The sequence below is a fragment of the Nilaparvata lugens genome, chromosome 12 (genome assembly GCF_014356525.2).
Source record: "Nilaparvata lugens isolate BPH chromosome 12, ASM1435652v1, whole genome shotgun sequence".
Classification (NCBI taxonomy): domain Eukaryota; kingdom Metazoa; phylum Arthropoda; class Insecta; order Hemiptera; family Delphacidae; genus Nilaparvata; species Nilaparvata lugens.
Window position 1 is genome coordinate 15,969,309 of NC_052515.1, and position 13,890 is coordinate 15,983,198.

Sequence of the window (13,890 nt, forward strand, 5' to 3'; positions counted from 1 at the left end):
AAGGGGCAGTGAAAAATGATCATCATGGTCAAACTCTTGCAAGACTTCTTATCAAACTCCTCCTCTCCTCTTATTCTTTTCTTTCTTATCCTCTCTGTCTCACTCTCTCCTGTTGTTCAATCATTCCCTTTCACCTCCATCGAAGAAGTATCTTTATTTTCTAGGAGAGATGGAGCCACTTACATAGGCTCTATCCACTTGCTATCGAGCTGAAGAAAAATACTAAGCGACCCTATCTCATAATGGCCTCTCCTGAACATATTACATCTTGTCTAGGTCACTATAATATATGACATTCCTCAGTTTTAATATCTAGATTCACGTTGTTGAACAGCGATGGGAACAAGCCTGGGTTGCGAAGCAATCTGACAAGTGCTGTGATGAATGATAGTTGTTCACGTTCTAGAATAATGTGAAATTGAACCGATAATCTTGAGGTTTGGTTCAGAACTACTATAAAAATGATTGAATGCTAACATTGAATTGCAATGTAAAGTGCTTCTGCACTCCATCTTGGAAGCAAGATATTGAATTTTCTGTATCGAATTTCAGGGAATATGCAATGAAAATTGTATAGTACACACTGTTTCGATTTGAACTTTACAAATACTCATAAAAAAGGATTCTCCCTATTTGTCTCCAGTTTCAATTGCAATAAAGTAGAAATAGATCAGGGAATCGTCTCCCCTAAAAGGCTTGAATATGAAGGAGCAAGAAGATTATTCTAATCATTACAACTGAAGGAATTGATCAATCAGCCATAGGAACAGATATAAAAATCAATCAGTTTTCTCTATTGTTTACTTCATTAGAATTTCTCAGTTCAAGGAAGTATTCAACTTTGCAATAATGGAAACTGTTTTTTTTCAAATAACAAACAACAGAACAGTTTGAAATCTATGAAGCAACTGTCTTTAATTAGAAAAACATAAATTAATGAACAATTGAACTTCAAATCAAACAAAATCTTAGACCATATAATTAAACCCAACCCTCATGATATTCCTAACCAAAAAAACATCACCAACCGCCACTGTTGAAAATGGACGTTTGCCGTTTGGAAGTACTCCAATCAGTAAAGCTGGGTTTACACCAAACTTATTACCATTTTGTTAATAACTTTATCCTTATGGATTCTATTAGATTGAACGGATCTTGACAAACACATAATGTTTATCATGTGTATGATAAGTTATGTTCAATCTAATAGGATCTATCAGGATTGAGTTATTAACATTTTGTTAATAACTTTGGTGTAAACGCAGCTTTAGTAAACAAAATTGCTTATTTACTTAAATAATTGAGTGCTCGTCGTTGTAAAAAATATCAAAACCTTGTATTAATGAATAGCAGGTAACCCGTGCTCTGTCACGGGTTACAAACTTGACAAACTGATAACTTGATCAAGTGAAATCTTGAAGAATTAGAAATAGGCCTATAACCGTCCTCGGTAACTTAAGAATCTATATGCAAAATTAATTTCAAGTTAATCATCCATTAGTTCAGATATAATATTTGTGAACGTGATATTTTCGAGCTCAAAATTCAAGTGTTTCTTATTCTATATGTTGTGAATTTAAAGTCTGTTTCTTGTTTTTACGAGAGTTTTATTTTCATTTATCTGAATTTGAAATTGTTTGTTTAACTCTGATTTATAGTTTCAGATTGATGATTTGGTGTAGAAATTGAAATGGACTTCACCTACATAATATTTGGACGATTTGGAACAAAATTAGGAAATAGAAGAAGATTTGGATAAAGTCCTGGAACAAGTATCACACTTCAAGTATTTGGGTTGTGATATAACCTATGTAATGGACCTAAGTGTACGATTTAAGTGTAAAATTGAATAGATTCCAATCCATTTGTGGAACAATAAATAGGACTTTGAGAAACAGAGCCAGGAGAGAGACAAAACTTGAATTCTATAAGGTTATGGCTATTCCAACGCTCTTATATGGCTCTGAATCTTGGATACCTAGGAAGAAAGAATGGAGTAGGTTACAGGCTGCCGAAATGATGTTTTTAAGAGCAGTAAAAGGGTGCACAAGGGAAGATAGGCTTCATAATGTTGATATAAGAAGCGAGCTCAACATAATCTCCATATGGCAGAAGATTGAAGAAAATCGGCAAAACTGGAAAGAACATGTTGAAAGGATGGAGAGCGACAGGATTCCCAGGGCAGTCATGTTGTATAACCCGGTTGGAAGGAGAAGTGTAGGCAGACCCCGTAAAAGATGGATGTGATGGTGAGTTTGAAGTCGGAACAGGCAAATTGCCTAATCCTTGTAGGAAGACGACGACGACGACGAAGAAGATTTGGGCAGTAGACTGTTTTTTCTTTTCCGACCATTGTAGGCCATTGTTTGCTATATAAATAAATGAATTCGTGAATTTCCTATCCAGTAAGTGAATAAGCCGATTCTTGTCTTTAATATAGTAATATTGAGGCACCAAGCTTCGCACGTTATTTATTTATAAACTATTGATAAACAGAACACAATTCTCTAAAATGATTGGGGCAGGACTAACAGGCACAGCCCAAAACTCTTTCTTCCCCGAATTTGTATTTATACACTTTAAATAGTTCAGAAAGTAGGTTATGTTCCATACACTCGAATTCAGGTTCAAATTTCAGTCCAAACATTTGAAAACAAAAAAGTTCTAATCTAGATTGCTTACAAACCAAATTGAATAACAAAATAACACTCACCAATCACTTAAAATTGTCAAATAATCATTAACTTTGAAAATTTTATGATTATTACTCCAGCTTATAATGATTTTCATGGTCAACAGATCATATTATTTTGATCAAGTTGATTAAAATTTCTACATAATATTTCTCGCTGATTGATTACACAGCTGGAAATAATTCTGTTGCTCTCCCATCTTCTGTTTCGACAGACGGCGAAATTATCATCCGTTTTTCCAAGGATGAATGATTATCACCTTTTCATGTCCTTCAGCGAGTTTTCCCAGGGATGAGACCTGGTGCAATCGAATGTTTATATCATAAAACTACTACGCTCCAAATTTCGTGAAAATCGTTAGAGCCGTTTTCGAGAACCCTGGACATAAATAACCAGATATAAAAATAACCAGATGTAAATAAATATACAGAGATTGCTCGCTCAATATAATAGGATAGTAAACCTCCTCTCGATAATCACCCATCATTAGAGAATATAATGAATCACTATTTCCAATGACCAATCACTATGCAGTCATCCTAGTCATGACCATTGTGACTCAGATTCACTTCTTCAGCATCGGCTTAATGGGATGCATTGTTGTAATTCATGAGAAATGTTGAAAGTGTGAAGTGGAAACCAATCAACCTAGATAGAGTTACATCTAGCTTGACACCTGTAGATTGATCTCGAAATGCATGACATGTTCTATGCCATCATCATCATCATCACTAACTGTATCGATCGGACGTGAATTACCCATCACTGGTCAGATTCACTTCAAGCTATCAGCACTATATCTAAATAGGAAGTATTGATATTGGTTGACTTATATGTAGCACTAGCCACTAGTTGAATGGAAAGCACTGTGGTACATTTCGTAACGTGATTGGTACTTGTTGAAGCGCTCAAAGGTTGGGTAGGTCATCATCTGGGTACTCTGTAATAGGCACGAGGTTATCATCGTTAACCTGGGTTAATGTGAGTGGAGTGGTTCAGAGGACAGCGATTCTAGGAAGGTATGAGGAAACTAGTTGGGCTTCGACATCTGATTAGGCTTACCTCCTATGGGTGGAATAAGTGGAAGAGGAAACAGATGGAGGGATATTATAGGGAGATGATAAATTTGAGTAGAGTGGTGGTAGGGTGGATGAGGATTGGATAGAAGGAGAATTGGAAACAAGAGAATGTGGAGGAAGAGGAGAAGGAATGAAAGAGGGAGAAGAGGAATGAGAAACAAGATAATGAGGAGGAAGTGGTGAAGGAAAAGAAGGAAATGAAGGAGTAGTAGGAGGAAGAGAAGGAGGAAAAGGAGGAGAATGAGGAAATGAAGGAGGAGGAGGAGTAGGAGGAGGAAGCGAAGAAAAAGATGGACGAGAGGGGAATTATAATGATTGGAAAAAACGAGGCAGAGAAGGAAAAAAAAATGAGAGGTAAAATAATAGCTAGAGAAGGGGTAGGTAGGAAGGGGAGGGGGAAAATATGTAAGATAAAGAGAAAATCAAGAGGTCAAGATGCAGTTGGGGCAGTGGAGGAAGTAGAGGGGCAGATCTCGGAAGAGAAAGAAGAAAAGGATGAGATAACATGTGAAGATGTTAAGAAAATTATACTATATTTCACATATCAAAATGTTAGGATGAAGCCAGGGATGTGAGGTTTCAAATTGTTTAAGTTGGGTACTTATTTGTAAAAGAGAATAATGCTGAACACGGGAAGGTGGATAAAAAAGTAAAAGGATCCTTTGAATACAGGGAGGGAATTCAATATTGTGAAAGGATTTTCCAAATTGTATAGGGGGCAGGGTGTTCTAATGGTGAAAGGGGGCATTTCATGTCGGAGGAATTCAAGAACATTGAAGAGCGAGTTAGGGTTAGGGGTAATGGTAGGTGAAGAGGTAGGAGTAGTTGGTGATCTAGGTAGGCGTCAGGAGGGGCTTTTCAAAAGCAAGGACAAACGTGACCAGACAGGCATCTGTGAGTATGTGGCAAGGATGGCAAATAATGGGGCGAACATAGATATTGTGGTCTCCCTCTCTTTGCCACGTCAAGCTTCACCTCACCGCAGCTTCGCTAACAAAATGCTCGGACCATAATGGGTTGAAGGTGGTCAGGGTGAGTGCTACAAGTGCGGCGCAATCACTGTGAATAGGTTGATGAAAGAGGTGGGGATATGGTAGGATAGAGAACAGAAGTAGGGAGAGATCACCTGGAATAGGTGAGAGGTTGGTTGAAGATGTGGAGGATTGAAAGGATGGTAGGAAGGTAGAGGGAAAAATAGATGGGCTACTACAGAAGTGAGGGAAGAAGGATGATCGAAGAAGAAAGTTTGTAGGATGGATGAATTAGTAGCAGATTGCATAAAAAAGACAAGAATGTTGAATAAAAGAGAAGGAAGATGAACTGAAAGAGGTGGAAGTAGGCAGGTGAGAGATCGAAAGGGATTGTGAAGACCAAATGCAGGTTAGAGCTATTAGCAAGGTAAGTTGAGAGAACTAGAAAAGGAGGAGAAAGAAGAAAAATAAAGAAATGTGTAGAAATTTCAAGGAAGATGAAAGGTAGAATTTCCTCGATGATAATCATTAGTTGGAGCTGAATATTGTTTATAAAGATAGGTCTGATAATAAGATAAGACAAACATGATGATTATAATAATGATAGTTATGATATAGTGGAATGATAGTAGATGAGATTGAGAATGTATGTAATTATTTGATAATATAAACTTGAAAATAAAAGCACAATAAATGAAAAAAATGAGGTTTCACAATGAGGTTAGAGAATTGCTTGAGAGAGTAAATATGGAAAAGAATAGTTAAAGGGAAGAGATCATGGGACGAATCATAAGGGAATGTAGAATAGAAAGATGAATATAGGTAAAACGGTTGTAGATAACCTGATAGAAATTTCATAAAGAGGAATAAGAGAAAGCCGACCTGACGAGGTCTTGGTTTCATGGTGTAATACAAGTATTGTAGGCCTATAATGTATGTAACTTAAAATGTATCTTTCTGCTACATAATATCTTACTATGTAATGTCTATGTGGGGCAATTTAAGGCTAGTTATATAGACATCATAAGGATAGTCATACATACATCATTATTACACACAAGATTGGAACTATTCTATTATTTTCCTCATTTCATTAGTCAATCTTGAATCGAACTCTCTATTTCGGGGAACAGGTGTTTATCGCAATAACAGCTGCCTGAGCTGCACGTGTTGGAGTAAGAGCCGACCCCGCTGGGTTCAGTCATCCAGTAGCAGCTGTCATTAAAGCCTTCAATGAGCTGTCAATTTCAGGAAAGTACGTTCCTATTTTCCGAGATGGCACATTCAAGTTACACGAGACTTGGTGACGTAACATAGAAGTATGAAATTCAGTTCTTTCTGTCAGCATTCCACATGGAAAAGCCAATTCTTTCCATTCTACCAATACTGACTTTTAGACTCTTTGGTGTGATTCTCTAGAATCTGTCAGCATTTCTTGTGAAAAACGTCAATTCTATTCCCTCTTCCAATGCTGACCGTTAGAAGTGAATCTCACAAGGAAAACTCGAGCCCACTCGAAATAACATCAATAAATAATTATTTCTAGAAACAACCAATTATTTTCCAGATGATGTATCCAATTATTATTGTCATCCTCAATCCAGGACGACTTGAAACAGATTGGAATGGAAATCATCCTTGGATGCTTCAAATCTGGCTTCAATGAGTTTTCATCGCAAATGTTCAGATTCTCCCTTATTTCAGGAAAATCATTTATAATGAGGAGATTGAATGGTATTGGAAGGGGATGGTTATGAATTTAATTGAAAATATTCCAATCAGCTGGATAAAAATGATATATCGACCAGAACCAATCGTCAAAATGACAAAATCAATCTCTTGATTGTCAAAATGTGAACTACGAAGATTGTGTTTGTATGACAAGTTTCTCATTAACAACTGGATATTTTGGAAATTGATGAAAAGTTGAAATGGATGAATTGCTTTTGCAATGATGACTGTTGTCAAAATTGTGATGGATTAATTAAAATGATTGGGATTTGATGTATAATTATGATGTATTCAGGTCTGGCTCCTCATTTCTTTGCCTCTTTTGATAGTTGTCTCCTTCTCCCAAAATTTCATAAATTAAGTCACACACTCTCATCTAAATGGAGTACAGGTGCGAACAGAACGAGTGTATATTTCGGTTTTGATAGATGCTACTAATGAGCTGATGATAGAAACATTTAATTCTTATCGTGCTGAACTGGAATCGAGACTGTTCACTCCCATACTTTACAATGAGTTTGTGTTACATGAAAGTCGATCAAGAGCGCGACCTACACTGAAAGCTAAACATCGACCTGTCCATTCAGTTTCTACCATAAATCTGTTGATAATCCATAGCTAATTTATTTTTTAGATGTCGACTAAGATTACTTCAATGAGACAATGTTGCTAAGCCAAGATTTCATCAATAAGAAAATGTTGTTTGAATTCTATTTTACTCATCAATGAAGGCTTACACTGCTAGAAAAAGTAGTGTAACTACAAGATAAATCTGAAAAATATCTAGGGAACATCCAAGAAAGGGAGGTTAGGCTTCACAGATCAGAAAAAGGATTTTGCATTTCCATCTTTCAATGAGTACGTTTCTTGTTGGTTGGTGAACCTGGTACCTTTAAGTTTGGGATAGTCTCATTTTTTTCGTTCCATCAATCTGATGACATAAATGAATGAATTCGATAATGAGATTATTTTCCAGGTTCATCAATAGGAAACCATCCAAGAATATTTGATCTTGATAACTTAACTTTTTCGAAAGTAATATGACTTGATTTTTCCACCTCTTATAATGAAATCTGATATGAACATGATATCCTGGGGAGTTATTGATGATTTGACCTTGAACCTGACCTTGAAAATAGTTGACGTAATCATATATGAACTTGACATAACTGATCGTCATCAATCAGTACTGTATAAGGGCTAGCATTCACGCAATGTGTTGCAATCGGTAACCGGATATCTGCGATGTGGATTTCATAAAAGTTATACAATTTCCCTCCGGTTTTGCCAGTAACTAAGAACTCGGTCATCATTGGAAAATTTACGAATATTTCCTAGAAGTTGCAGAGAAAATGTATGGCAGTCTCTGAAATTTGAAGTTAATGGTAACTCATCTCCAGCAAAAACGATCAATAAATTTATCTCGTTCCTAGAAGGAAATTTCCTATGTCTCTTGGATTCAATTGACCCATATATACGACTAAAATCGAATTTCCCACTTACTATTGAGGCATCATCACTTCTTCGAAGAAGAAGCTTCTCTTCTCTTCTGAGAGAAGCTAGGATGGCATTATGAAGATGAACACTTGAATAAACCATTATCAATGCAAATGAGATAATTGAACGAGCGTAGCGAATTCGTGGTAACGTTTGAGTCGTTACCAGTTTCTAGGTTCCTATGTTCGACGATTAATTTTGATTGATTTCATCAATCAAATTGAAATTTTCAACAAACATTCTTTGAACCACTGTACAGATCGATATCGTTGGCCAACGAAATTGACTCACCTCTTCCTTTTGGGGATGTAACAGGATAACATAGAAATTGCATACGAAAAAAATGTTGCTAATCACAAATCACAAATTAGCTGACACCTTTATTAAATTATTAAACTATTTTTCTTGACTCTTTACTGCTTTCAATAGAACAGCTGACAGAAAATTATAGACTGATTTCAATAAATGTCACTGGAAAGTAATATCTATGTCTGATTATTCACTAGCCGTCAGGCTCGCTTCGCTTGCCATATCCGTCTAGCCTGGGGGCTCCGCCCCCTGGACCCCCGACTGGATCGTCCAAGAATGAGATCAGCAGCATTTCTCATTTGAGCATTTTTATCATATGTTAGGACAATCCAGTCGGGGGTCCAGACTAAACGTCTGGCTAAACGGATATGGCGAGCGAAGCGAGCCTGACGGCTAGTAATATAATATTCCCAGGATTGAAGTAGCAGTGCCCAATCAATTTTTCCGCGATAAATGCATTCAAATCTTCAACTTGGTGCCAACCTAACAAAGTCAACTCAACTTAATGCCAACCTGACAAAATTATTAATTTAGTTGCCAGTTAACAACTGTTTCGAAGAAGTAGCCTACTCTATCTAGATTATAGTTCTATAGTAACATATGATATGGAAATTTCAATTATTATAATTAAGAGATTGTGAGAAGAAGAATATACATGCTAAAAGACGAACTTTAAACCCTTAAAAACAACCCTTAGAGTTAAAATATTGCCAAAAGATTTCTTAGTGCGCCTCTAAAGGGTCAACTGAACATACCTACCAAATTTGAACGTTTTTGGTCTGGTAGATTTTTAGTTCTGCGAGTGAGTGAGTGAGTGAGTCAGTCAATTTCTAAAAGGATGTGAGATGTGCCAACTACAGAGACCTCAAAAGGATGGCGGATGACAGAGAGGCATGGAGAGTTGCTGCCAACCAGCCCAACGTGTGTTAATCAGAGAAGAAGAATTTCTAAGAATTGAAGTTGAAAATGAGGCTTTCTAAACTTCTTAGAGGCTACCGAAGATTACCACTGTAATATTATTTCCAAGTGATTGATGAACTAGGCCTACATCATCATCTATATACTTGATTATCGATCTCATTCCATTGTTATGCAATTATATCAGAAACATTAAATTTTCAAGAGCACTAGGAATAATCAAGTACAACAGATTGATATATAAACAGATTGATGAGTGGAGAATGGAGACAATTGAGTGTGTGTTGTGTGGAACTTGCCTCAATTTCCGAATCCTATAATGACTACATGCAATTACCCAAGTAAAACTCAAAAAGAGTTATTCAAATTGAAATCGGCTTCTAAATCTCCTAGGGTGGTACATTTTGTGTGCTTATCTTGAGAAGCTTATGCTCTCTTTACGCTATCCAAGTCTAATTTGGAGGAGCCATATTGAAAGACTTCGTATGCTTGTTTATCATTCTAACATCCCTAAATTTCTCTCTCATTCCAAACTATTTGACAGAAAAAACTCTACAATCAGTTTTCTAAATCCTCTAATTGTTTGTACTTTTCATTACTCCAAATTATTCTGTTTCAACAATTCTCACTGTTCACTCTCGACTGATTATAAGTTCTTATTACGCATGTATTGTAATATGATACAAAATTCCACTGAATTCCCTCAAGTTTAGACACCATTTTCCCAAACTAATATTGCTCTATTTATTAAATTATGATAAATTTACTGAACTTTCTCTCACCAACCCATTATTTCAGCATTGATTAATAACACATTGAACATTGGATCGTAATATTTCAAGACTAAGTTTTGTATCGAAAAGATTTTGATCTTCAGAAACGTTTGCATGAAATTGATGAATTTTTTTGTTTGAAATGGGGGTTTGCTTGAAATTAATCGTGAAGTAATTTTTGAAAGTAACTTTCTGAGAATTTACTTCCTCAAAAAATGTTACTGTTGTATGAGATCTATATTTATTTCTATATTTTCCCAATTATTTTTCCCTATATATTAAGAAAATTGGATTTCCTTATCAATTGCAAACCTACTCAAAGCTATACTGTACATTCAAAAAAGTATCTAATTTTTTCTTCAGCCTCATCATATTAACTCAATTGCTCATCATTCTGAGCGTATTTTTTTAATTTTTTATCAATTCCAAGATATTTTGTATATTATGTTATTTTCCAATAATTTTCTTCTGAATATTTTCGGAGATTATTGTTAATTTCCGAACATTTCATTTATAAATTACTCATTTTTTCAACTATTTTCTAATATTCCATTAAATTCAGTATTCCTATTTTAGATTTGTGAAAACTTTTCAGTTTGACTCTTTTTTTTCATTTTTATTTATAAATAATTGGTTTCAATAACTTTCTCATGATCCCATATTTTTTTTTGTATTTCTCTTATATTTTCATAAATTTTGAACCTCTTCTGCGGCTCCAAAAAACTTTTCAACAAGTTTCCGCGAAGTTTAAAAATTTTGTTGAGCCCAACTTACCAGGCACAGGCAGTAAGAACGACCTGTTGAAGCTTCTCGGCGCAAAGTAAGGGTTGAGAACCACCTGATCTGCTCGACGACTGTCTCTGCGATTAAGCGACGTTGCCTCGGACCAAGGTGAGGATGGCCGACCGCGAATTACGACCATACTGCCAAGCACTTGGGCCTGGGACTAAGCCAACTCCCGCTCAGTTAGGACGCGCGCCATCGATCCAAAATGCGTCTTGCAGGGAGAAAGCTCTCCGTGATACAGGGTTGAAAGTGGTGGGATACGTGACAAGGGGTGGAAAACTCACAACAAAATCTGGGAGTCGGAGCGAAGATTGAAATTGAATAATACCCTACACAAGATGGTTTAGATTATTGAGGAATGACCTGGAAAAATAGGAAAATTATAAGCATGTACACGACATAATGTTTATCTTCATAAATAACCATGGAGCCTCAAGAAAACTCAAATTTGGCCGGCCACTTACGACAGAATAAGCATGTCAAAAATGTGTGAGCGTACATGTCTCTTTAAACAAGCTGTGTCATCGGTATAAGGCTTTAAGCTCAAGGCTTGAAGCCTTCGAATGAAACTTTTGAGGTTAGGTTTTTGAGTCCACAATTCTTTGTTGTTTATTTTTTCTTCTCTGCTCTATAATATAAGGTTATATCATTTTTGCATCATTATAATTTGTAATTTTCCAGTAGTTTATTAAATTTATTATTATTGGTTCTTTATTTCATGCTAGAAGCTGCTGTTTTTCGATCAAAGTCTTTCACTTTCACATAAATGTATTTTTTTTTGTTCACTAAATTCCCAGGGAATAAATTTGTCAGATTGGAACGATTTTCCAATATTTCTATCAACATCTTTTTCATTGATATTTTTATGATATTCCCATTGATTATTAATGTATTACTTCAGCCTGAAAGATGTTAGGAGGGGGAACTAGTTAATTTCGACAATACCTACAAAGCCCAACTTGAGAAAATTCACCAGACTTTAGAGAATTCACCATGTTCATCTTCATAAATAACCGTGGAGCCTCAAGAAAACTCCAATTTGGCCGGCCACTTACGACAGAATAAGCATGTCAAAAATGTGTGAACGAACATGTCTCTTTAAACAAGCTGTGTCATCGGTATAAGGCTTTAAGCCTTAAGGCTTAATCCCTCTTAGTGTATTAGTCATTTATCACGGGCAGTGTCAGAAAGACGTTTTCTATAATGCAACGAGTAGAAACTGTGGACAGAAGCTTGATGGGGATGAAAAGTTGAGTGCACTGGCTATCCTAGCGACCCATCAATAGGTGTAGTTGAAACTTGCTATGTCATATAGGTAAAATGACTTTAAAAAGTGAAGTTTTTCTGTAGAAATCAAATAAACTGCATGGTAATTTGAATTTTGAAAGTGGAAGTTATCATATTTTTCCCACTTTTTCATTATTAAGAGTACGGTACTAGCCAGCAGGCTTGCTTAACCCGCCTGCATTCTTCTTTTGAGCTTACTTACATTCAAATAATCAATATTAATTCAGGCTCGATTCAATCTAGTTGATTAGAATCAATGTAGTGCAGGGTCGCAAAAATCTGTTCTTTGTTCGGAATGTATAAAAACATTTAGTGATTCCTTACATAGAGTCATGATTAAGATTTGTATTATAAGAATTACGTTAAAAAACATACTTCAATGTTGTTTCCCATCACGAACTGCTTATTATTAAATCACTTTTTACTATTAAAAAGAACGACTAGCAGTAAGATTTTTTCAATGAATGAATTTGTTCATTTACTGTGACAATGATATCTTTCAGCAGGTCCGAGTTATTCTACTATAACATTTTTGCAACTCAGCTGAACTCATGTACTGAATTTAAACACTTTCTATCCAGTTGTTCTCGATAAAAGCTGATGAAGAGCAGAAAAAAGCTGGAAAAAAGCTGGCCTTTTTTGGCGTATCTTATTCAAAACCCTTTCAATCAAAGCGATTACATTCTGTCTGATTAATCAGCAACTTTCCATGAAAGGATTTGCATATTGGACAATCAATTGATGAATCAAACAATATGAGCTCCAATTACTGATAGTGGGAGCTTGAGAAAACGTGAAATATCATTTCTGTCATGAATGTACCGTATAATTAATATATTATGGTGACGTTCAACCAATGATCAAGCATAATATACCATTTATGAATTTTTTTTTTCCAAAAAACATAAAAAATTTGACAACATTTTGGAGTTTCTCATTGTCTCTATCAGAAGGTGAGCAGCGCTGTTGCAGTTAGCAGAACCGTCTGTTGCTTGCGGTAGGCCTAGGTAGATTTCTGGTTAGGTTAGTCCGCTCGTTGGCTTGATACGCGTTGCTTAACACATGATACGCGTTGCATAACACAGCTGCTGTGTTGCATTTTGTTGGTTGCTCTATTGGACAGCGCAACAGTTTGTTGTTCACCAGTAGGAGTTTCCTTTGCACTATTTCAAGTGCAACTTGTGATTAATATTCCATGACAAAAAAAACTTGTCCTTAAGTTTTTGTTAAGTTGATGTTTAAAAAAATATTTGATTCTGATTTTTTCCAATGTAGGTTAATTCTTTCAAGCAAGAAAGGCACAGGAAATTAACAATGTTATGGTATTACTTTTTCAGTTCACAGGGCTGAAGAATAGTAGCCCATTTATATTATTAGTCCAGGCGCTGGCTTACATTGAGCATACATGAGAGAGGCAGAGAATTTGACTTCGGATTATTGTTAGGGGGTCTTTAATGTATATGAAACTCGATGTCGTCACGTCCCAGGGTGGTCGACAGCTTGGGGGGGAGGGGGGTAAGTTGTAAAAAACGCGCGCTTATAAAATCGCCTGTCCTGCAGTTACTATTCATAGTACAGCTTTTAATTTTTTCTCAATATTATGTACACATAACTGGCTTTCAATCTAGTACACTAGATCTACCTCTACACTTTCGCGATAAACTGCATAGTTTTTCCGTAAAAAAATAAAATATCTCGAAAAATGTATTTTTTTATTATGGACTTTTTGTTATTTCTCGAATATTGAAGTCATTAGCCGACTTAGAGGAAAAGGCTCCCAATAAACGTTGTAGGCCGTTTCTTCCTGAATCCAATGATATGTATAGTTTGGGGGTTACGATCATAG

General features: G+C 35.9%; 1 protein-coding gene across 2 annotated transcripts in view; it reads right to left on the bottom strand.

The window, feature by feature from the left end:
- The window catches only part of LOC111056939 (synaptotagmin-9), a 119,866-nt gene extending 108,962 nt beyond the window's left edge, over positions 1-10,904 (bottom strand). For both annotated transcript variants that reach the window (XM_039438963.1, XM_039438962.1), the window contains exon 1: positions 10,746-10,904. In XM_039438963.1, coding sequence (XP_039294897.1) covers positions 10,746-10,893 — 148 coding nt within the window. In that variant the 5' untranslated portion in view covers positions 10,894-10,904. The remainder of the gene's footprint in view (positions 1-10,745) is intronic.
- Positions 10,905-13,890: the final 2,986 nt, after the last annotated feature.